Source organism: Patella vulgata, chromosome 8 (assembly GCF_932274485.2).
Source record: "Patella vulgata chromosome 8, xgPatVulg1.2, whole genome shotgun sequence".
Classification (NCBI taxonomy): domain Eukaryota; kingdom Metazoa; phylum Mollusca; class Gastropoda; family Patellidae; genus Patella; species Patella vulgata.
The window spans coordinates 31,814,400-31,841,122 of NC_065886.2; the positions used below are offsets into that span (position 1 = coordinate 31,814,400).

General features: G+C 36.9%; 1 protein-coding gene across 2 annotated transcripts; it reads right to left on the minus strand.

Annotated features, from left to right (window-relative positions):
• Window positions 1-428: 428 nt before the first annotated feature.
• Window positions 429-25,436, minus strand: LOC126830335 (uncharacterized). Of its 2 annotated transcripts, XM_050560703.2 has the most exons (11): window positions 25,294-25,436; window positions 19,098-19,312; window positions 16,524-17,687; window positions 15,915-16,180; window positions 12,722-14,480; window positions 6,923-7,393; window positions 6,120-6,198; window positions 4,765-4,929; window positions 3,848-4,128; window positions 3,386-3,571; window positions 429-3,042 (listed from the first exon to the last, which is right to left on the minus strand). In XM_050560703.2, the coding sequence occupies exons 2-11, from the start codon at window positions 19,290-19,292 to the stop codon at window positions 2,671-2,673; spliced, it is 4,938 nt and encodes a 1,645-aa protein (XP_050416660.2). In that variant the 5' UTR covers window positions 19,293-19,312; window positions 25,294-25,436; the 3' UTR covers window positions 429-2,670. The 2 variants fall into 2 exon arrangements, with proteins under 2 accessions (XP_050416660.2, XP_050416661.2); XM_050560704.2 differs by lacking the exons at window positions 429-3,042; window positions 3,386-3,571; window positions 3,848-4,128; window positions 4,765-4,929; window positions 6,120-6,198 and having other exon boundaries at window positions 6,764-7,393.
• Between the last annotated feature and the right edge of the window lie 1,287 nt (window positions 25,437-26,723).

Consider the following 26,723-nt stretch of genomic DNA (forward strand, 5'->3'; position numbering starts at 1 on the left):
AGAGACATTTATTTGAAATAAGTACGAATTTGTCTTTATTAAAAGTTGCCTTAATAATTTTCATCGTCTGTATACACTACTTTAATGGAATAGTTATAGTTGACAAAGTTGTTCGTTAAGCACAATACAGATCTTACCCTCGATCCATAACCACGAGAAACAGGGGTCATCCATTACGGGTATTTAATAATGCAGCACATAGCACATAGACCAAGGGTAATATCCAGACAGGTAAAACTGGTACAATGTAACTTGATATTCTCCATAATAGGGTCTCGTTCTTTAAAGCGGCATTATGGAAGATTAGTTCTCGCTATAATAGATGAAACATTGATAATGTGCAGCAATTGCACTAGGCTGGTTTAGCTCTTGCATAATGCCTGTTTAAGTAGGAATAATAAATAATAAGTGATTTTGAAATCTCCTCGGTCTTTGCAATATATATTCATAAGCAATAAATTTATACAAATTGTTATAGAAGACTTATTAAAAGTTATTAAATGACAAATAATTAGCTACACATAAATGAAGTGCTTCAATACAAAGTTATCGTTCTGAAGACATGTTCAAGCGAAATTTAAAAAAAGCAATAAAAACAATGAATGTAATAGAGCTCATAAAAATAAATCGTTTTTCAAAGGCTATTCGAACTGTAGTCATTAAAGCGGGGTTTCGCGCAACAACGCATGCATCGAAAGCATAAGTTAATATCTCAACCATCCATGACAGCTGAAACATATTCGTTGTGTTTAATTACGTCACGATGCTACTCACTCCACCTCCGTTGTAATTCTGTCAATTCGGAACGTTCCGGGCTGACAATTGAGCATCCCCAAAATAAATAATGTACGAATATCAGATAAAACATTAAAACCCAAAAACGGCCCCAAAAATGATCGTTCCATTTGAATTGAATATTTGAATAACTTTTGAATAATGACAGAGTCTATTCGAATATTCAAATCAGCAATTGATATTTGCACTATAATTTAATAAAACACAAAGAAACAGAATTATCGCCCATGACGAATTTGACCCAAGGGTTTATCGAGCAAAGGAGACTTTTCGCCATCAAGCTTATAAAGGCACACGCCTATACTCATGCTAAGCTTTTAAGAGAAATAAAGTTTTACTACAACACATTCAAAGTAAAAGTGAATACAGAGTAAATAATTATGTAAATACGATAAAACTAATTCTTGTTTAAATGGGTGATAACAATGTATTTGTGGATAATAAAATATAAGCGAAAAAAGGGTGAATAACGAAAATAAAAAATTGGCACAGAATACATAAATATAAATAAATATATAAATAGATATTATATATATATTATTTTTTTTGAATATCACAGATAAATATAAAAATATATACATAATTTATCACAGTAAAGAATTTATTAATCTTCACGCACAATCAGCAGACATTTTCCATCCTTCCCGCAACTTCACAATGTTTGGGTACATTCGGATAACTTCAGTTGTACAACAAAATCGGCTTCTACCGACAACTTTATGGGGATGCTCGATTGAACGTTTCGGAATTGAATTCTATCAAACCCAACAATAGTGGCAACCGAGTTTAAATGGGTATTCAGGGATAAAACGCACGTGCCGACTGCATTAGGAAATATCTCAACCAACCATGATAGCTGAAACATATTTCTTGTGTTTAATTACGTCACGATTCTACTCACTCCACCTCCGTTGTCGGGACTGACAGAACTGTGACAGAAATGAATTCGGCGTCAAACGATTGCAATTCCGTCAATTCCGAACGTTCCGGACTGACAATCGAGCATCGCCAATCTGATCTGTTACTTGCACCTATAGTGTTCCGAATACATCGGTACTTTTTGTGGAGTCAGGCCACCTTAGGTCTGTTTTGTCCTAGTATTGTGACTCTCGGATAAATTATATTTTTGTTTATTATAGTAAAATAGTTCACAGATATATTTCTAAAAATCCCATAACCATTATTCTAGAAACTATTATCCTAAATCAACCATTAGTTCAGGAGGTTGAATTACATGGCACTGGCAGAATAATTACTCCCAATATAGCATGTACACAGGAATGAGGACTGCAAACGACATTTACATTAATAAAAACTTGAAAAACAGTGTGTTATTTATTCAACTGTTTGTGTCAGATGTCAACTTATAATTCCATTGGAATCGAATACAGTATATACGCACAACGAATCTTCAACACCATACAACAGTATTTCAGAATTTGATCAACTAAAACATCAATCTTCACAGTCGATAAATATATGGTTGAATATATTTGTTGTATGTGGCTATTTGTTGGAATAAAATTATGTATTTGGTTGTCTATTGTGTATATTGTTTGTATATTGTGTACAGTGTCTGTCTATAGTGGTTGTGTATTGTTTGGACATGATATAATTATTGTTTGTATATTGTGTATTTTGTATGTATATTGTGTATTATGTATATTGGTTGTATGTTGTGTATATTATGCATATTGTTTGTATATTTTTTGGTGTGTTATGTATATTGTTTGTATATTGTGCATAGTGTTTGTATCCTATGTATATTGTTTGTATATTATGTATATTATTTGTATATTATGTATATTGTTTTAATATAATGTATATGTACGTTCAGAATGTATTTATCAAATCAAACTATTTTAAGCCGTCGTTTCACTTCGTCGGTTCTTTTCGTGGCTTGCTATTTGATTTATCGGGGCTATAGGCTCTAGATATTTTACTTTTCGACCTTTCTCGTTGTGGTTCGTTTGATTTCACACCAACACTGCGCGAACGTCGTCTAACGTCCAACGATACACTTCGTCTTGTGTCTCTTTTGACTCGTTCTCGCGTTCTGAAATGGGATTGTGTTTTTTCACGAATCATGTATTTCTGGCCCTGTTGACTTTCTATCATCTCCTGTTCCTCTAAACTATGTTCAGTCTCCTCTCGTAGAAGTTCACTCTGCTCTTTTCTGTGTGCTGGTTTCACGGACATTTTATCGGTTTCCGTTCCATCTAACACCTCATTTGTAATTTGCTTGACCTTAAAAAAATATATATATGTATACATGTATGTATTACCGGTCTAAATTCTTTTGGCCCTGTGCACCTAGAGTGTTTCCTCGCCTTCATTAGTATGAGAGGTGTCCCAAAAGATTCCCGACTCCACGTTAACGGATCACCCAAACTCAACCAACCCTACGTAAAATGTCCTCAGAAGCTTTTTTAAAAAAAAAATCATAAACAATATTTTTATTCAGTAAATATCTGAATTGGGATTGAGGAACAGACTTTGTCTATGTGTAACCCCTGCTATTAAGCCTACTCGTCATTGTAAAATCCTTTATGGCACCTAATCGCAGGCGCATATAAATTGGTGTACCTACCCATGCGTACAGGGCCCCTACTCCAGGACTAACTGTATTAGCCTCCATCATATTATGACCTTCCAGTATCTCTCTAGCCCGTGCTGCGATGGAAGGGTGTATCTCATCTGGCTGGATCTCGTGTAGACGACTGTGTAGACCATATTTACCACACACAACACAGCGTTTTTGACATTTCTTCCATTTCTACAAAGCATAAATCAAAGGGACGTAACCACGATCTTATTCATGTATTTCAACAAGAATAATGTTAGCTATTAGGCGTAAACATATGCTTAGGGCGCATTACAGAATCTGTTAACACTTATTTGGAATACGATATCTTTCTTGATGTAAGTCGGATTTTGACTGAACGGGTAATACTGCTAATGTGGGCGTGGGACAGACCAAAATCCAATATGCCAATTCCTGCTCATGTAATTTTTCCTATACCTATAAAGGGAAATAACTCTGTTTATTTACCTTGGTATTTTTCTCGGGAACTCCCATCACCAGCAGCATAGCAACCACGATTTTATGTACGATTTCCTGTGGACGACTGTAACTTCTGATCTCGGCCAATGTTTGTATATCTATCGTTGATTGGCGATGACGGACAAATACGTGACTGTCGGCGGCCTGAATGCGAGCTCTTGCTTGTGAAACCTCATAGGCAATCTCCATGGCGTAACCTTTGATTTCTATTTCTTCCAATGTCTCTTTTAATCGAAGGTAATTTCTGTTGGTTATATGGGTCGTTAAATCTGAAATTACACAATGTGATCATATTAACAACCACAGTAAAAGGCATGGAGCAAGAACGATTTGACGATAATTGAAAATACCAAATACCATAAGCAAATTGAGCTCACCAAGTTTCGCGCTGACATACATCATAATAATTCAATGTTTGGGAAAAACTTCCCTTTTTCGTTTATCTCGTTGTATGTTCATTTCTATTTATTCCATTTATGGATGGATTATAAGAAATGTGGATACGTTTAAAATTAAATAAATATACTAGTTTTACTTTATAACGTTTAGTAAGGAAATTAATTATTTAGACATTTGGTAATTAAGATGCGCTCTTAATTAGTTCAATTGCGAATTAATTCCCGTGTTGTCTTTAGCGCACAGGCGCGAATTTGCCGTGAACAACAGGACATGTTATTACATTTCTATCTCCAAACTTAATAATGTTTAATCCAAATTTCTACTGGGCGCAAATGATCTTAATACTAAGTAATTTAAAGGCCGTAACTATTTTGTATCTAAATATTCTAATTGTGTTTACTGTTTAAAATGTCTTAAAATAAACTATTAATACTCAAAATTTTATTAGTCTACTCCTAGCTTTGCTTGGTAATCTTGCTAATGTCAGTGTCAATGTTATAACTTACCATCACGTAACCTAACTATATCAAGCATGCGTACAGCTCTGTTAAAATGTTTTGTCTTTTTATAACCTTCAAGTTTCCAGTCATCAATGGCACGTATAAGTTCCAATTTTTCCCGCCGTCTTGTAGCGGCTTTCAGTCTGTTTAAGATTAACTGCTGACGTAAATCTGAAATTCAGGTTAAATTACTTTATCACTTTGTCCACCTTAATGCATTTATTTAAACAGGCATTGTGCAAGAGCTAAATCTGTCTATTGCAGGCCTATCTTTAGGCCTGAAGTGTTATATAAATTATTGATTAGACATTAATTAACTTACCAAGGCCATACTCAACCCTCGATGCGATCGGATGGTTGCGACGTAAGTAGATTTAAATAAGATTTGTGGTGAATTAAGTTACCTTACAAACGGATAATCTAGATTTGTTTATTATCGTAACAACGGTTGTAATGACAATCGAGGCTAGGCTTTCATTGTTGGAGGGTTGGATGGCTGAATGGTTAACACGTGCGCGTTGTATCAGAAGGTCTGTCATTGAGCCAAGTGGCGTGGTTTTGATTCCCCGCATGTGCGTGAAAAGGAGTAAGGTCGGCTGTCCAATCTCGTGGGTTTTCTCCGGGTCCTCCGGTTGCCTCCTATATTCGCGCGAGCGAATTATTGAAATAAAATTGAAAAATATGTTAGTCCCGAAATGGACTAGTTTGGGTCGAGTGAACGATACTCTCTCTCTCTCTCTCTCTCTCTCTCTCTCTCTCTCTCTCCGTTTTTTAAGAAAAAGAAACTAAAATGGCAACAGTATATAATCTCCCGGTTGGGATTCTATAGGATAAAGAAGAGTCCCAGCGAAATTTTCAATTCATCATATCTTTGTAAATAGGAGGCAAAGGTATAAAGCGCATCATAAATTTGGGTTTGTAGGGATTACTGAATTTCGATGACGGTGTAAAGGGTGCTACACAAATAAAGTCCTTGATTTGTAGGGATTGCCGGATTTAGATGACGGCGTAAACGGTGCTACACAATTAAAGTCCTGGATTTGTAGGGATTAGCTGATTTAGATGACGGTGTAAACGGTCCTACACAATAACACATACTGTTGTATATTACAAGAACAATTTTTAAAGACTTTGTAAATATAAGCCTGCACTTTATACTCATCATAGATAATGCAATCCTAGAATTAGCTCGAATATTAACTAGATTTGTGATGATGGACAGGATAGCTCTCACCAGTATTTGACAGCTTGAACACAAAAGCACAATGCCACGTCACACGCCCTCCCGTTTCGGAAAAGTAGGTCCGTCAATGTGATTTATACTTACTGTATGTTTACATTAAAAACAAAATAATATTTACTCTTTTTTTCTCGTGCTTCGCTTTTCTTTTCTGTGTGCGCCTGTTTCTTTTTCCATTCTTCAAATTCAGCCATTTTAGCCTAAATAGTTATAGATAAAATGAAATATATTGACACCATGTAGGTTAATCTGATATTAACAGAATATTAAAAACTATTCATAGAAAAAAAATAGCAATAAAAATGTCACTATTTTCAATCACTGATCTCTGTTCCCGACTTTACTTCCCAGCTATTGTAAGCCCCGACCTTACGTATTAGCTAATTTAAGCCCCGAACTTTATTAGCTCCCATTTCTGAGCTAATCCAAGTCCCGATCACACCCTGCTATTTCAAGCTCCGACGCTTCCTTCCATCTAATTTAAGCCCGGATCCTATCCCTCAGCTAATTTAAGCCCCCCACCCCAGCTAATTAAAGCCCGACCTTGCCTCCCAACTCTAGCACTGGCAATACCTCCCAGCTAATAAAAGCCCCGACCTTACCTCCTAGGTAATAAGTTCCTACCCCGACCCCAACCTAATTCAAGCCCCAGACTCCCCATCTCCCAGATAGTTTTATTCCCGACCTTACCGCAAAGCTAATTCCAGTTCCGACCTTCCCACGAGCTACCCCCCCCCCCCCCGCCGAACCGAAATCTCACCGCCCAGCTACTGTAAGCTCCTACCTTACCTCCCAGATAATTTAAGCCCCGAATTTATCTCCCAGCTATCCTCTGAAGAAAGGGTATCTTTAAGCCCCTACCTTACCTTCCAGCTAATTCAAGCCCCGACCTTACCTCCCAGATAATTCAGGCCCCGACCTTACCTCCCAGCTATCCTCTGAAGAATCGCTATCCACATCAATAGTGTCAGACGATTCCTCAAACAGATCAGAATCTTCCCTTTTCTTCTTATCCTTTCCTTTCGATTCAACCGTTGACGCTGACGTATCTGACATAAACGTTTTATCTTTGGTGCGTTTGGATTTGATTTTCTTCTTTGGGTCATTCTTGCTGAACGTGGTTTTCTTTTCTTTTCCCTTCTTTCTTGGTATGCTCTCCTCATACTGGCCAATATCTGCTTGAAACTCTTCCGTTAAGGTATCGTGAACAATGGGATCCACGTCAAGAATCTCCGAAAAGCCATCATCGGGTTCATCTTCCAAGGGTTTCTCCTCGTAAATCTCTGGATCTTCCCATTCTCCAGTTTCTTTCAGTTCCTCAACTCTCCGACGAGCCGATTCGTAATATTCTTTCTGTATCCTTTCCATTTCCTCCATTTCTTCTTTTGACACGATCTGAATTTGTCAAGAAACAAGAAAAAAATAGAAATTTCCTTAAGAAACAACAATGGTAACAACTATAACGTTTAGTAACCTGTCAAATGACGCTTCGTTAACCAACATTTTAATATTACGTTTCAATAACAATTTTTTTTATCCAGTTCTCTGAAACTGCAAATCTATAGAATTCGATTTGAATTAAAAATAAGTAGCGTAGATCTATTCCATCACGTGAATATAATTATCTATCAAATTCTCTGAAAATGCCAATCCATTTGGTTTTATATTCTCTCGGGTGAATTATACATCCAATGACATGAAGCTACAAGTTCATTTTAAAACTAAATCTCCAATTAAAGTGTAGATAGGTTAAATGTAATCCAGTCATGTTCACTCGGGTAAAATGTATATCCAATAATCTGAAAATTCTTTCACACTTGCATGTAAAAGCTATTGCTAGTGAGATAATATAGTAACAACCACTTCACTGTTTAGATATAGTCGTATTCTATAAAACCAGAAATCTAATAGATATGACTAATCTAACCCAGGTATATTTGTGTATCGACTAATCTGAACATTCCTTCACATTTGCAATTAAAGGCAATTGATTGTCAGAATATATAGTAATAACTATTTCACAGTCCAGATATTGTCTACAATGGGATGAAGATGTAGATATCAAAGAGAATCAATATCTTCTACCGACAAATGGCACTCTCTTGTCAATTATTAATACAATAGACCGAACCAAGACGGTAATTAATACACAGAAACAGTTGTTAACAAACACAACATACTTAGTGTTATCATTTGTGTAAAGTGAGAATAGGGCGAATATTAATAATATGTCGACAATTTACTCTTGTCCACGCACCTCACTCAGTGTTGTGTACAATTTCGTTTCAATAATGGGTATTCGTCAGTGTGTGTGTGTGTGTGGAGGAGGGGGGGGGGGCAAAAACAAGTTAGAGGAGTTTTAGACATTCAGTACTATATCTAACATATTATTGGAGAGAGACAATTAGTTCATTTCGGGACTAACATATGGTTCAATTTTATTTTAATAAGAAAGAGGAAGTCGGAGGACTCGTAGAGTAGGCTGCCAACGGGGTTGGACAGGGGAACCTACTCCTTGTCACGTACAACCGGGGGATCGAAACCACGACACTTTGCTCAATGACATATCTTATGATTAAAAGGTTCAATTGTATTTTAATAAGAGAGAGGAAATCGGAGGATTTGGAGAGTAGGCTACCAACGGGGTTGGACAGGCGAACCTACTCCTTGTCACATACAAGCGGGGAATCGAAACCACTTCACTTTACTCAATGACATGCCTTATGATTTAAAGCGCACGCGTTAAACCATTCGCCCCCGCCCAACCCCTTAACATATTGGAGATCTATATTTTATGTACAATATGGGTTGGGAATGTTAACATGACGTATTCTATCATTTTATTTTTGACCTGAGGTTAGGGTTAGGGCGTACATTTTCTGATCAAAAGCATATTTAAGTCAAACAATTATTTATAAACGCTATACTTGAAAGGGTATCGAGTTAATGCAATATTTAAGAGCAGGCGGTCCTTTGAATAATTGGAATCATTACAATTAATAGAGCGAATAGTTTAATACATAGCATAAACAGAAAATTGGCATTCTTTTACTAAGTGACGGTGTTTACATATAAACAGTCGGACAATAACCGCTCCCACACACAATATCGTCAACGACAAAACACATTTATCATTCCCCTTTAAAGGCGACATGGGTGCTTCTAGGTTCCTTTCAGGAATATTTCATCTTTATAAAATGAATTTTAACTGGAAATATGCCTTTACCTACTGGGCATATTTGGAGATCTTCTGAAAAATTGTTTTCACTAAGAGAAAGAGAGAAATGGGGTTTAACGTCACTTCGATACAAAATAGTTTATTTCGGGACTAATTATTATGGTAGAATCTCATTTCAATAATTCGCTTGATCTCGCTTGAACTCCGTACATCTTATCAATGCTTTCACGTAATGCCCTGGATATTTCGGCACTAATTTCGATTGCGTATTCACCCAGCTTGAGAGCTTATCAGATTCCTCGATCATCTGGTGGGGGGTGGGGGTCACGTTGGCTAAGTGGTTAAGACACTGGTTCGCTAGCCTGGAGGTCGGATGTTCGATCTCTGCATTGGCCGAGGAAGTTCATCCAGATTTTCCGGCTCGGTTCCCCCCTGTCAGTGATGCTGGGCTGTAGGTCTGACAAGGACAGTTGCTTAGTCGTTCGGATGGGACGAAATACCGACGCCCCGTGTACATATATGCGTGCATGTAAAAGATCCCTTGACATTTGGAATTCGATATAAGAGTAGACCGTAGTGCCGCTGTCCGAGCAAAATTTCCCTCATAGCACGCTGTATGGCGTATTCCCGTGTTCATTAGCCCAGTTCGGAGCAGAACAGTAGAACTTTAAACCCCATTTCATTTTATTTCATTTCGATCATCGCGAATACCAAGTCTCGCGCTTTCCAGCTAAAATGTCTATCTTCGTTCAATGTCAAGGTTTCCGTGGAGGTTGCTTTATTTGATTGGATTCTACTCGTGTTCACATGTGTGCAGTAAATGGAGATTACGTATATAAGTTCGGGAATTGTAAAGCAATCTAGCAACGTCCAGATGTTGTAAAACTCGCAGTCGCTGCTTCAGGAACATGGATGACACGAAGAAAACCCGAAAGATTTGGTAGGCGACCCTACTACATACTTGACACTTTGAAGATTGGGATCGAAATCACGCCACTTGACTCATTGACAACCCTTATGATCTACATCTTATACGATATACTACTCGGCCACCCAATCTCCACATTAGCGAAGCCGATCATAGACAGTATCAGACGTGTTTGAAGGTCGTCTACTTGGACACCCCTTAACGTCTAGACGCCAACCTCATAAATTATTCATTATAGTTGTAAAGCCCAGAAAGAAATAACAAATGATACCGAGCATTTAATTTTGTATTTAAAGGTGTAATTCTACATGGTAAATGATATGACGTTTAAAGTTTTACTTTTTTCGCCAACCGTATTTACCGTTATCATGGGTTATACTGTGTGAACCATGTGGTATTTACCGTTATCATGGGTTATGCTGTGTGAATAATGTGGTATTTACCGTTATCATGGGTTATGCTGGGTGAATAATGTGGTATTTACCGTTATCATGGGTTATGCTGTGTGAACCATGGGGTATTTGCCGTAATCACGATTTATGCTCTGTTAATCACATGGTTTGTACCGTAATTACGATTTATGCTCTGTTAATCACATGGTATGTACCGTAATCACGATTTGTCCTGTTTTCACCACGTGGTATTTATCATAATCACAAGTAAGTGCTGTGTAACTACGTGATCTTTACCGTTATCACCAGTTACGGCTTGAAACATCTCGCGAATGACTTTGCATGTCATTTGTTCTACTTGCAAACCGGGGTGTTTAATTCGCTGATCGCCATTTGCCTTTGTCCGAAATATTTAATTTGCCAGTTCTTAATCCAAGCCTAAAACGTACCCATATTAATTAACAGAAACCAGTAAATAATTCCCTTTTGAGCAGGAGGGAATCCCAGATAATCGGGATAGAGATTATGCTACTCGGTCACCCTAAACTCAAAAAAATTATTTATATTTCAATACAATATTTATCAGAGTTAAGTACGCCAATACATGCTAAAAGGTGCAAACGGCTTGGGCACATTGTATCAATTTAACCATAAAAAAACTGGCAGTCGAATAATCTTTATAATATAGCAATAAAACGTATTCATATCGATTCAGTTATATTATATTAGTCTAACAAACAAACAAGCCTTTAACTGTCGTTCAATGCACATTATACTGTACAATATTTAATTAAATACGGGGGCTTTGAGTTCAACACATGTTGATTGTTTGAGAAATGTACATGGCTACAGTTGTACACTTGAAATAACACTTTTCTATACAAGATGTATTATATCAGATTTAGATAAAGAACTGGTCGTTCTTACTATAACTGTTTAACAATAGATCATAAAATGGGAATATATTGAAATTTTCAGTCATATTACTTATTCTGAGTGCATCTTTGAAGTTTTGACAAATATCATTACTACGATAATAAACTAAGTCTCGATTGTTCATTTAACTCTTACATAATACATCTTCAAATAGGAATTTAGATATTTATTTTCTAATCTAAGTTAGTTCTATAGACGACAACATAAAACAAATATCTGTATTGTCATTTATATATTAACGCTGTTACGTTTCAGAATTTATTTTAATTAGGGTTTTAAAGAACATGAATATAACTTTGAAAATCTGGGGTTTATAAATATCATGTTAAAGTCGACCATTCTGGTAGTTCAATTTTCGGACAATATCTAAATATTCACGTCCCAATCCAAGCTAAAAATGTAGTTCAATTGATTATTGTAATATTTTTAATGTAATATTTAAAAATTTGAAATGAAAACCAAACCAAAATATCAAAGGTAGTTAGTCCTCAGTCTGGCTGGGGGTGGGGGGTGGATGGCCGAATGGTAAGCACCTTCGTGCTGCATCATAGGGCCTGTCATTGAGTCAACTGGCGTGGTTTCGAATCCCCGGTTGTATGTGACAAGGAGTAGGGTTGCCTGTCCAACCTCTTGGGTTTTCCCCACTGCTAAAAACCCCTACGCGCAAGCGAATTATTGAAATAAAATTAAACCATATGTTAGTCCCGAAATGACCTAGTTTGTATCGAGTGGACGTTAAACCCCATTTCTCTCTCTCCCCCCTCAGTCTGGGATTCAATCGGATTAAAAGTGTGGGGCTTGCTAAGTTAGATCGCCTGTAGAAGATGCAAAACGTTGCGGAATTTTCTTGCTATGCACTCAATGGAAAATAATGATTTCGGGACTGGCATTCCGTTGATAAATTGCAAGGAATTAAAAATCATTCATATGACGGTGGATTCGTTTAGCCAAGTGAAGATCAGCAGTTTTACGGTTTAGAAACCCAACCCCACCTGTTCATTTAGGCGACAAGTATCATTTCTACAGGAGATATCATTGGGGAAGGGGGGGGGGGGTAGTAATAGTACCGTTATAGAACTAATCATTAGTTAACAATAGTCTAGTAACATGGGTGCATTAGTTAACAATAATCTAGTAATATGGGTTCATTATTTAAAGATAGTCTAGTAATATGCCTTCATTAGTTAACAATTGTCTAGTAATATGCCTTCATTAGTTAACAATAGTCTAGTAATATGGGTTAAAGATATCCATTTATTTTGATAACGAAATAGTTTAATATTCCTTACCTTAAATTGGAGTAATGAAAAGAGGGAATGTGAGCCTTCCTCCATTGACGCAAACATTTTAATGTTTTTCCCTTCTTGACCAGGTTCTATTGTGATGTCATTCGACCATAGACCGTCCTCCCGTTTCTCCAACTGCTGCCAACCATATTTACCTATGAGAGTCACCTTTAATGCATCGGGGATATCCACAAGAAACCGGACTACCGTGTCCGAAATAAGATAAACATCTTTCGGAGAGAGGAATCGATAATAAGGGGTCCAACTCGCCAGTGATGTTGGAAATGGGAAGCATCGTTCACTGGGCCAGTTACAAATTATCACTGCGTTATAGACGGCGTTAACTTGATCATCTCGGTCGGGTAGAATCGCATACAGGGAGAATAGATACATCCCTTGTTGTGGAAAACGCAATCTAAAAGTTCCCATGAGTCCTAGTAAACTCCACGTGGTATACTCATGCATGGGTGTTTCGGTGTTGCCGTGACATAATTTGAATTCTGGTAAATAATGAACATTGGGAGCTAAATTAATTTTCAACTTCAGACCACCGGATGGCGGCGAATAAATGATACAAGTCTCTGGGCGAACTAATTCCATATTCAACTTCCGGAAGAAAAGATTCGTACCAACCAGACCGTCATCTATTCTGGGAAAAGGTAGAATATCCCTTGGTACGTCATCAGATGCTCGCACTAAGTACGTGCAAACATTTACAAATATTCCAGTGTCATCTTCCTTTCGGGAAAAGATCTTTAAGGCATAATCTCCAGCTTTGGGGACTCGAACGTGTATAAATAGTTTCTCGGATTCACTCCTATGTATCACGTAATTTGCAAGCTCTGTCACGTGGATGTGCGCATGATTTAAAGTGTGTAATATATACACCCGTGTTTCCATTTCAAATTCTATCAAACCTTCCCCCCTCGTCAAGATAACCTCTCCCCGCGGATGAGATATCGGTTTTAATCCAGATACAACACAGTCCGACCCAGGTCCCCATTCCTCACGGTCGTTTTCGAGATACGGTTCACAGTGAACACTTTTAGAGCACTTTATCACATACGTACACAATCCGTTTGTTTTATCCACCTCTTCCCAGCCATCTCGACCGTTAATTTCTAAAACATACGTGCCTGCTGATGGCACGTTCACTTTAATTTTATAACAGTTTATGTCTGAATCACTTTCCAGATAAACATAATCCCTTAAATCACTGGAATTTACGTGTTTATGGGACTTGCCTTCAACTTTATGGAAGCTGCAGGCCATTTTTCGTGCTTTATCTTCTGGTGCGTAAAGAATAAAGTCCAATTTTCCGTCCACAGTTTCCATTACCGATTCGTACATTTTCTCCTCCCGGAATCCGAGAATGAAAAAATGCGGTTTAAGATACGGTAAGTATGTAAATTCGGCGTAAGACACGGGTCGTGGTAGGAATTGAAAGTTTTCTTCGTCGGGAAGATGCGAAAACACAAACACCTCCGGATCGGTTAGAAAGTAAAAGTCTAAAAGATCAGTTATGGGTGATTCACGTGTTTCAAATCCGTTTGGACTGTCTTCCTCATTCTCCTCCTCTTCACGGGCCTCTTTGGCGACTTTGAATGTGACTGCTGCTCTAGCTACGTCCACGAGCCGCCACGAATCATTTATAACTACTGCGGACCAGGTTGCCGTTACCGTTTCCGTAACAACATTGGAAGGTTGTTCAATAAAACCCCGCGATATACCCTCGATGCTTCTGCAGTGTAGTCCAGCAATTCTGAAATTAGAATCAAAATTTCAAAACAGACATTTTAACACTTAAGATGTTTAGAAAGAGTTAGCTGTTCTTGCTATAATAGTTTAAAAATAGATGAAGGACAATCAGGACTGGATTAAAACCATATAGAGTCCCTAAGCAAATAAGGAACCACAAAATAAATGGGGTTTTATATTCATCATAATTAATTAAGACAAAGCATGCAACAGTAAGGAAGGTGAAAAACAATGAAAACTCATTAAAAGTTCTTAATTAATTTTTAAATTTGTCACCTAACGAAGCAGGTGGTGTCATGTGGTTAGGGTTTTTTTGTTTGTTTTTTTTTTTAGGTTTTATGTATGTCATTATGTATATGGAGACAAAGAAGGTGACAGTAAGAAAAATAAAAAAAAATAATGAAAACTAATTAAAAGTTCCTTTGAATTTGTCATCCAACAAAACTGAAATTCTGTGGTGCTCCCTTCCAATGATGCCATAAGCAAGTACTTGTTTAGCTTAATGGTTAATCCAGTCCTGGTTGGTACATTAAGTTGTCTTTATCAAGTAAAAATATAATTTTTAAAACGAAAATGAAATGGGGTTTAACGTCCTACTGTTCTGCTCCTAAACTGGGCTAATGAAGAAGGGCATACGCCATACAGTGTGCTATGAGGGAAATCTTGCCCGGGCAGCGGCGCTACGGCCTACTCTTGTATCGAATTCCAACTTCCAAGGGATCTTTTACGTACTTTTTAAAACGAAGATGGGTCATGCATATATACACTCGTGTAAACGTCGCTCAGTAGTAAGCAGTCATTGTATTCTGTAGAAACTTACACTGTTTATATTCAGTCTAACTACAAAATCATACGAAACTTACCATTATATCAGCTTGAGAAAAGACATGGGTCTAGCTGACCGACATTTTAATTCATAAATCGACGATTTTAGTCGAAAACATTAAGTATACTTCGAGCATTTTTAAAGTATGTATTCTACATCTTACTTTTAACCAAAGTTGAAAAATAATTAAAATATCTACAAAGATAGGCTTTAAAGTATAAAGTAATTTTTTATAATTTCTGAGGCTATTAAAACCGTCTGGTGTGAGAAAACCGTGATTAATGGTGATTATTTAAATAAATAAAATTTGTCCCTGTGTTCATGATAACTACACATTTCTCAATTTATATACAAGTTTTATGTGATGGTCCAGACTTATTGTGAATATAACTAAGCTTAAAGGAATTAGGTAATGAGTATCATACATAATATCTTCAAATACGGTAGACCTAATTATATAACAGTCCTAATTGAAAAAAACCCCAATGTATATGAGGTTATGTGTCTTTTCAAAAACATTTAGACAGTATATGCCTTAGCTTGACAATATGAAACCCCTCTTCCAAAGTCTGATCTTCACTGAATAGATGTGATGGATCTAAGCCTACTTACTTGCACATAGTGTTAAAAAGTTCAGCATGGGTAATCTCATCGGCTTTGACCTTTCTTAAGAACACCCGTGTTGGGTTCATCGTTTCGTCAATTTGTTCCGAGTCGGAATCGGACCCCAAGGAATCGTCTTCCACACTTGAATTGAGATCGGTTGTAACAAGCCAAACGAACACAGCCCTTGCCTGTTCTAATTTGTTACCACTAGCAGGTTTGATCAAATACTTCACCATTTCTTTCAGGGACTTCCGCATCATTTTATCGGGCACCTGGCAAAATATGACATATTTTTGTTCAATGTACACAATACATTAGTTTCTACGGGTGTCATGCACGGGACCCAATTCTCTAACATTCATGTTGTGTATATTGACGAAAAAATGAACCACAGGTGGTTCATTAGGTATAACATCTTCTCACTAACCAAAAGGTTCGATCCTGGTGTTGGTCGAGCCGATTCCAGAATATTTCCGCCTAACATTATCAGATTTCAATCGTTTATTAGGCCTGTATTTGTGTATATTGTATTTAATGCATCTCAATATCTACTGAAATTGTTTCAATCGTATCCGATATCAGTCCTGTACGTTTTAAAAACAAAACTTTACATACCTTACTAGCATGAAGGTCGATAGATTTAAAATCTTCTGATTTCAATAGTTTCGCTTTCTTTACTAAGGTTGGACAGGGTATGATTATACCAGATTTGTCGATTGGTGGATCACAGGCCATTGAGCGATATTCATCGAAGGTTCTTTTAAACAGGTCTAAAGATGGTGCTTCTTTCAGATATCCACTTCTCTCCATCCTCATTGAAAGGCGATTGTAAAAATCATCAGCATCCCGTATTGGATCTGGAGAGCTGATTCGGACATGTTTTTTTTGATGAACCTTCATTAGATCATCGTCTCTTATAGACTCCCTTTTGTCTTTGGCTGCATTTTGGCCCGTCTGTTGTGCATTCATAGCTGCATTTTGGCTCGTCTGTTGCTGATTCATGACTACATCTTGGTCCTTCTGGTGCTGATTCATGTCTAGATCTTGGTCCTTCTGGTGCTGATTCATGGCTGCATCTTGGTCCTTCTGGTACTGATGCATGGCTGCATCTTGGTCCTTCTGGTGCTGGTTCAGGGCTGTATCTTGGTCCTTCTGATGCTGATTCATGACTGCATCTTGGTCCTTCTGGTGCTGGTTCATGGCTGCATCTTGGTGCTTCGGGTGCTGCTTAATGAGTTCATCCTTGTCCTTATTTCTAATATCCCCATTAGAAGTTTCCCTGGAAGGAATTACGGTATCCTTAACCACCTGTCCATTCGGAATAGTGTTCGGATATTTGACGGTCGTTGGTTTTCTAGTATTGGTATTGTTGCTGCTAACACTGTTGCGTTTCTGTTTCGAGTTGTTCTGGGGCGGCGCTCTGCTCGACGAGTTGCTCTTTCTCCTGTCGTTGGACATGTTTTGATCGTTCGATATCTTGCGGCTACGTTCGTCATTTGTGCTGATTTTTCTGTCAACAGTACTGGTGTTGCTTCCCATTGTATTGTCTCTCGACCATTTGGTTGTGCTCGTCTCTGTGGTACTCAGGTCAGTTTTTTCTTTATAAATGTCACGTGAACCGTGGTCCTGTACAGTGTAATGGACAGAATCACTGTCTTCAGAAGCAGTTGATATCACTATAGATACTTCGCTTTCAGGTTTCAGGGAATAATCAGTCAATGAACGCTTTGGTTGATCCGACGGACGTTCGTGGTGCTTCACATCTCCGTCGGCTATAATCTAAAGAATAAATTTTACATGTGTTATAAGGCTTTTGGATATTTTATAACAGTTGGGGATAACGACACAGCATTAAAAAGACAGAACAAACATACAGCAATGACAATACGCATGGATCAAAATCAGCATCAACTAGAAATTCCTAAATTTATTTAATGACCGTACCGTGTCTAACCTTGTTGCTTCAAGCACCTCTGATAATAGGTAAAATAACAGCACTGTTTCATACCTTGTTGCTTCAAAAAGACCCTACTGTATTACAGATTGATTTCCGGTATCACATAAAATCCTTAAATTATTAAAGCACCTCTGATAATAGTTAAATAATACAGTGATTATCGGTACTATGAGTTCCTTTTTTACCCTCTGTTACGACAGACTTGTTGATTTCTAAATCAATATAGAGTGTATAACGACTAGTCCATGGTTACCAACTTGAAACAACCGTATCCTGATTGATGAGGTTTTATTAATCTATTACTGAATCAACCAAGAATAGAGTGTTGCTTTAATTAAATACCTCACACGAAGTTCTCAGTTACCATCACAACGTTACAATTGTGTTTCTCTGAGCATATCAACAGTATTTGCCAATATTGAATTGTCATACTATTATTGATGTGATTCCAACAGAATGACCCACCCTAAAAATGAAGTATTACTTAAATGCATGTTCGTTTATAGTTTAACTATTGACGTATTGAAAAAGTTGAAAACGACAATTCCAGATATTATATTATCGGATTTTCTGTTTTTAATTAGCTGATCGTCATTTGGGTGCTTTTAATCCTATGCAAAATTGTGAAAGTTAAAAGACCTATCGACCTAAAAATGTTCTAAATCCGTTCCTTTGTTAATCCGATTGAATCCACGCCGAGGGACTGTCTACCGTTGATGATTTGATTTTGTTTTCTTACTTAAATGTTAAAGATGCATTATGCAAGATTTAGATACAGAGTTGGTCCTTTTTGCTTTAATAGTTCACAAATAGATAATGCAAAATGAATATATTGAAAATTTCATTTAAATTACTTTATTCGGTGCGACGTTATCACTGTTTGGTGTTTTGACAATATCTGGCATTGATTGTTGATTTTTGTAATAAAGGTAATTGTTATTCGAGACTTTCATTAAATTGCCGAAGCCTTTCAATCTACTTAAAATCAGAGACATCCGATAACCTAGAGAGTTAATTATGGGCTTGTCATGTCTATAAATGTTTAAATGATAGTTTATATAAGATTTAAAGCCAAAATAAATAATTCTACTAGGCAGTTAGATTTAGCTCTTACATAATATATCTGTAAGGGACATATTTTTACTATAATAGTTAAATACTAGATGATGTAAAGGGAATATGCGGGGGGAAGCCCGGAGAAAACCCACGTTGTAAGGCAGGCGAATTCGTACCTGGGAACTATCTGTAGATTCCATGTTGTTTTCGTACAGATCTTCCTCGGTGGATTCCTGTACGACAGGTAATGGCGTCTTATTCTCGAACAGACTAGAGTTATCTCTGCTCAGTCGATATGGTTTCTGTTCATGTTTCTTGGACATCGTTTCCGGTTGATGACCCGGTGAAACTTTGGATTCTGTCCCACCCATAGTTACAGCTTAAACTGATCCTGAAAACGAAAGTAATTCGAGAGATCAAAAGAATTCACAAACATACAACATAAAGAATTTTATACGCAGTTTACGCCAATTTTATACGCAAGTTTACACCAACTATGTGTACGCGGTTTTAGAACAATTTTAAAGGAGTTAAATCGCTAACATTTGGGACCTAGAAATTGACACAAATGGGTCGCAACGCATATGAATGCATATAAACTGATTTACATTCAATCGTTTCTGTTTTTACTGTAATTTCTAATCAGTTATGTTCGGCGAAATGCGCCAAAGTCTCAATTAAATGACAATCTTTAGAGTCTGGTTATTCCAGTCTACACCGATGGTATTTATTGTGCATGCTCTCCAGATAAGAATATAGCGTCACCATTTGACATGACTTGTGGAATATGTCTAGCCTCGTTCTTTGAGTCCCTTGTTCTGAATGGCGCTGAAACGCATTATGGTACACGATTTTGTCTTGAATATTGGATATCAGAAGCCCATCTTTTCCCTGTAAGATCACAAGACCAATGTTGATTTGAATTGACAAATAATTCGTGTTTTCAATGTCGAAGATTTTTGATGATATTGAGTTAGAGACTTAGCTATTTTAAATATTTCGTTCTGTGATTTCGGGTGGTTACGTCATTAACGTCTAAAGACATATTTATAAAAATGGCCTTCGTACTGCAGAATGTTCTCGTTGTTAGGATTTGCTCCTGTTTGCCCACTACACTTTAATTATTAATTTTTAACGGTTTCCTAAACTCTTTTCGGATTATCGCCTTTATTATTGTTAAAAAAAACAGCAGACATTCTAACTTATGACGTTAACAGGTCGAATTTGGCAATTCAGAAGACGACCAAGGCCAAGACTGGTCGCATTAGGCCTTTCTTGTTAATCTTTTTTTTTTCATTTTGAGTGCAGCGTTTATAATTACAGGCTTAGGACTGTACAGTGCAGTGGACGCTCACCGCTGGGCCCCGGATCGATTTCCTTGATTTGATATTTGTTGTTTATTTCGTGCAATGTCTGTGTAGTTTGTCCTGTCCGCATGTTTGTCTTATCCGTTTTGTTTTGCGTGTAATGCAGTTCTCCTGCACTTACTATTGAATCTCATTGTGTATCGGGCATTAAATTTTAATTGACCGTTTTGCACTTGGTAGGGTTAACTACAAACTTATAGCACTCTTGCGTAGCTATGCTCAGAATAATTTCCAAAGGTGTTTGTGATTTCACATTCAATGAAATGGATTTATGTTAATTGTATATTAATAGCACCCAGTCTTCACCTTGGCATTATATACCAAGCAACTGGTGTAACCTTGATATAGTGTCAGAGTTAGATTTTTTTTTAAAGAAACGACTACGATAACTGTCCCTTATGCTATACCCGTTACGGCCTCATAGTTGCGCTGCGCTATATGTAAAATGTACACCACGTACAAAATAGTACCAAAATACAAAATACTACCAAACTATTAAGCCTAGTACAAAAAGTACATATTACACCACGTACAAACAGTGCCCAAATAAAAAAAAATAGTACAAAAGTACAAAATGGTACGCAGCGTTCACAATAGCACCCAAAATATCAAAAATGGTAGTAACAAATGGTATAAAATAGTATACCACGTATACAATAGTACCAAATAGTACTAAATTGTAAAAAAAAAGTACAAAATAGTGCACAACGTATAAAAATATTACGAAATAGTACAACGTAGAACCAAACAGTACAAAACAGTACACTACGTATAAAATACTACCAAATAGTACCAAAATACAAAATAGTACCAAACTATTAAGCCTAGTACAAAAAGTACATATTACACCACGTACAAACAGTGCCCAAATAAAAAAAATAGTACAAAAGTACAAAATGGTACGCAGCGTTCACAATAGCACCCAAAATATCAAAAATGGTAGTAACAAATGGTATAAAATAGTACCAAATAGTACTAAATTCTAAAAAAAAGTAAAAAATATTGCACCACGTATAAAAATATTACGAAATAGTACAACGTCGAACCAAACAGTACAAAACAGTACACTACGTATAAAATACTACCAAATAGTACAAAGCAGTACCAAACAGTAAAAAATAGTACACCATGTACAAAATAGTACCAAAAGTACTAAATTTTTAAAAAAATAGTACATCACGTATAAAATAGTACCAAATAGTACAGAGTAGCACCAAATGGTAAAAAATAGTACACTACGTATAAAATACTACCAAATAGTACAACGTAGTACCAAACAGTAAACAATAGTACACCACGTACAAAATAGTACCAAATAGTAGTAAAATTTAAATATAGTACAAAATAGTACATCACGTATAAAATACTACCAAATAGTACAGAGTAACACCAAATGGTAAATGAAATGAAATGAAATGGGGTTTAACGTTCTACTGTTCTGCTCCTATACTGGGCTAATGAAGACGGGCATATGCCATACAGTGTGCTATGAGGGAAATTTTGCCCGGGCAGCGGCACTATCGCCTACTCTTATATCGAATTCCAACTGCCAAGGAATCTGTTAAGTGCATTCCAATGTATACACGGGACCTCGGTTTTTCGTCTCATCCGAAGGACTAGACAGCTGTCCTTGTGAGACCCTCCGTTCTGCATCACTGACAAGGGGAAACCACGTCGGAAAATCCAGATGAACTTTGTCGGCGAATGCAGGGATCGAACAACCGACCTCCAGGCTAGCGAGCCAGCGTCTTAATCACCTAGCCACAACACCAAATGGTAAAAAATAGTACACCACGTATAAAATAGTACCAAATGGTATAAAATAGTTTCCTTCGTATCAAATGGTACCAAATAGTACAACGTAGTACAAAATAGTAAAAAATAGCACACCACGTACAAAATAGTATCAAATAGTGAGAGAGAGAGAAATGGGGTTTAACGTCCACTCGACACAAACTAGGTCATTTCGGGACTAACATATGGTTTAATTTTATTTCAATAATTCGCTTGCGCTTAGGGGTCTTTAGCAGTGGGAGGAAACCGTAGGACCCGGAGAAAACCCACTAGGTTGGACAGGCAACCCTACTCCTTGTCACGTACAACCAGGGATTCGAAACCACGCCAGTTGACTCAATGACAGGCTTTATGGTACAGCAAGCACGTGCTAACCATTCGGTCATCCAACCCATCGTATCAAATAGTACACCACGCACAAATCAGTACAAAATAGTACACCACATATAAAATAGTACACCGGGTAAAATAAAATACCCTGAGTACAAAATATCATGTCAGGTACATAAAAGTACCCTAAAGACAACTCTTTATGTAAATATTGCATAATGTATCTTTAACCGTTTTAAACCTTCAGATCCCCGACATAACATCCTTTCATCCTCATAAATTCTCTTAGACTGTGGTCAACCCCCGGGTATTTTACATTACAACTTACCGTGGAGAACCGCTTTTCCTTATCCATTTTGTTTTCAATTAAAATGTTCATATCACACTAATACTCGTAAAGTACACAAAAATAACAAACAAGTACAGATCGATCGGTATTGAAAAGCAAATCTTTAGATTGGGTCCATTTCTAATTCATTATTATAAATAATGAAGCGAAAGAATGTCATCGAATCTGAACCTGGACTGATAATCGATAAACGATCGATAGTTCATAAATAATGTGGAAGTGATTAGCTATGCTACTAGCATGATAGTTTGTTATTATATATTGAGGGGGCTTTGTTTTATCGTCTTGTAGAATAAAATCGGGTTTAACGCCCTACCTTACCTCGCCAAAAAGGCAAATGAAGACCAACATAAACCATGCAGTGTACTACGGGGTATTTTTTGTCCAGACAGTGGCGTTTATAACTATCACGCATTCTTTTACGGGTAACGTCAACGTCTATATGGTACCTTGTTCTGTCATCCCGTACGGAGTGCTAGAAGCTCTTCCTTGCTTCAGAAAACGTTTCCCGGACATAGGCGTCTCCTTCTACTCTTCATGGAATTCCAACTTTTTGTTTCGTGAACGCTTACTACCAACATCTTCAGGTTAGCAATCAAACGTTTTACTCACCCAGCCACCGTGGTGTAAACAGAGTTTTAAATCACGCATCTAACGAAACATTTCATTTTGTAGCAGAATTAGTAAAAGCTGTTTTAGTTTCGTATCTATGATATTTATTTCCATCTTGAATATAATCAATAAACGTTTGAAGAGTTTTAATATTTGAGTTGAGACAGATACAAATATTTATGTAGACATTTTCTCGGTATTGTTGATGGTTTGTAAGGTATGATCATACACGGTTTACCACTTTCATAACATGGTGAGAAGGTTTACAAACTAGGATCAGCAGGATAAAATTGGGTAGAAACATTATTAAGAGAAAACAACACACATGTAGTCTATTGCCGTAAAAGGGAATTTCAAAACTTGAAAAATAATGCAATGCAAGTAAGGACGGGTTGTTGTGTTTCGTCGATATTCTCGTGTTGGAATTCGATATAAGAGTAGGCTATAGTGCAAAATATGGCGTATGCCCGTCTTTATTAGCCCAGTAGGACGTTAAACCCCATTTGATTTCAATTTTGTCTTTATCAAGCATAATATGGGGCACAGTCCGGGAATGCAATGTACAGCCAAAACTCCACTAAGTACGGGTTGAGACTTTCCTTGGTTTTATCGGGAATACTAAGCTTGAATCCGTTCTGGCTATTGAAAATAAATTGGACATTGAATATTTCCATTAGAAGCATTGTCCTTTCCTTGGCCATGCATATTATAAATAGGTTAGACACTTCTGGTAACTATAAGCTGACATCACATTCATTGACAGATGGACCAATTTTGATAATACGACAGTTTTATTACTATAATATTGCAGAAGATCATAATCATCTGTGAATGCCGTAGCTGCCATAAGCACAAATTTCTTGGCAAGTCAATTTATAAAAAATATTTAGTTACTAATATATCTATACCTATTTTTGTTTAAAATTATGATCTTTAATCACCTCTATTATGTCCTGTAAGTGCTCATAATAATATAAACCAATTTGATGTTTTCCAACGGTCAACCTAGTCTTTGAAAGCCGTACTTGCCATAAGCATGAATTTCTTGGCAAATCAATTTCTAGAAATATAAGTTACTATCTATATCAATTGTCTATAAAATCACTAATCTTGTAATATGTTCTATAAATTATCATATAGAAGAATTTGATATTTTATCTAGAAACAGTTAAAAAAAATTTAACTTGGATTTTGAGGCGTTAAATCGTTCGGGCACTTAAACACAAAGTGTTTTTGCCATTGCCGGATATACAATGATGCAGATAAACCAAGGGCCAGGAATTGACGAGCACTAAATCTAGACAAAAAAAACAGCTATTTTGAAATATATAAAAATTGTTTTCCGTTTCAGTATTGATTTTATTGTTATAATCGCATCAACGCCTGGTAAATGTCTTAATCCAATAGAAACCCAAAAGATACATTCCCGATTTCAAGGGCTTTCCTTTTCATTGATATGTTTGGAACTGAAGATAGTTTAGTTTTATAATATTGTTTTTTTTTTTAATTTACAATGCACGAAGATTGTACGAAAGGACTTAAACGTAAAATCAACAGTTCGACCTTCACGAACAATAAAATGTTTAAAAATCAGTTACTTATCAATATCGAACTAAATCTTTTCCTCTTTGTATTTTTTAAAACAGAATTAACAATGCATGAAAACTGTACGAAACGACACAAAACTGAAAAGCCACCGTTCGACCATCGCAAACAATAACATGTTTAAAATAGGTTACTTACATAGCAGCAAGAAATTTAAACTACGCTCTGAATATCTGCCAGATCACTATTACATTGAGAGAGAGAAAAACACCCAATCTTAAGCGTTACATTGAGAGAAAAAAAACACACAGATCTTAAGAATTACAAATCCTGCCGTAATCTCCCACTATTTAAATAACCGTAAATCATATCTACCTTTCTAATGGTTACTCTGTACCTCCATTTTCCCTTTAGAACAAACTAGTAAATAAATATCTTATTTAAGCTATGGTGCTATGAATCCGATCATAAAACCAATACCGAACAATATATCGATTATCAATCGAGTATATCGCTAAACCCGGTCACTCTCCATATAGTATTGGCCCTTTATATTGCATTTCATTATAAACTTTATTCGAGCACCAATGGAAGAAGTGTTTCTTTATGTCCATGACAATATCGTGTTGTGTTCAGTATTTTGTTTGATCGCTAGTCTCATAGTGTCTTTTGTATCGTTTAAGTTCTTAAGCCTATGAATTTTGTTAGACGGCCATCGATTAATGGGGAATACTATGGCTTTCGCACGTGGCATAACAGATTAAAGGCGAACGGTCTTTCATACATGACTAGTGTGAAGATGTGAGGCGTAATGAGGACTAATGAAGTAAGAACAAAAATGTCTTATTACAGAAAGGACGAATGAAAATTGTTCAAATAAATTTCAGCAATTTGTTTTATTGATAATAAAACACGATAAAAGATCAACAATCGTCAGTTTTATTGCAATAACACCCATGGTACATAATATCTCAGAGGTTGTTAAGGAAAGGAGTAAGGTTCAGCGTCCGCGTCAACATGAATGAAATGAGATGGGTTTAACGTCCTACTTGGATATCGCTTTGGTGGAAGCGGACGTAAAATAAAGCTATTTCACACACATACACACATCCTGGGATTCTGCTCCGGCTGGGCTAATGAAACCAGGCATACACCTATACAGTGTGCTATGAGGTAACGTTTGCCCGGGCAGCGGTGCTAAAGCCTACTCATATATCGAATTCCAACGGTTGACGTGTTCACGGGACCTCGGTGTTTCGTCCAATCCTAACGACTACCCCATCAGCTAATACATCGCTGATTTGGGTATGTTTTATTTCTATGATTACTTGTGCGATGCGGTTCTGCCTATATTCTTATTTGACTCCCAGCCACCAAGAGATCTTTTACGTACACAACCAATTTGTACACGGGATCACTTTTATCGTTCTGTCCAAACGACAAGACTAATAATGGTTTAAACACGTATAATTGTCTCGGTCACCGTCTCGATTGGAATTCAGGGCTATCTTGTGTTAAACCCGATTTCATTTCATTTCCAATTTAATGGAAGCCACAGTGGTTGACTGGGTATGATCCTTGTGTTGCTCCCGGATGTTCCGTAGGATTTTTGCTTGTCAGTGATGTAGTGTTCCAGATGAAATAAGAGTGGGTCAAAACGCGTCTTCCCTGCATAGCGTCGGTCCGTTTAGCTTACCCCGACTCCGGCATGTCTTCCCCATGTCAGTGGTGCAATATGGAGGGCCTGAAAAGGGCAGAAAAAGTATTCAAATCCACTAAATATAACAGACTAACGATGTCATCGA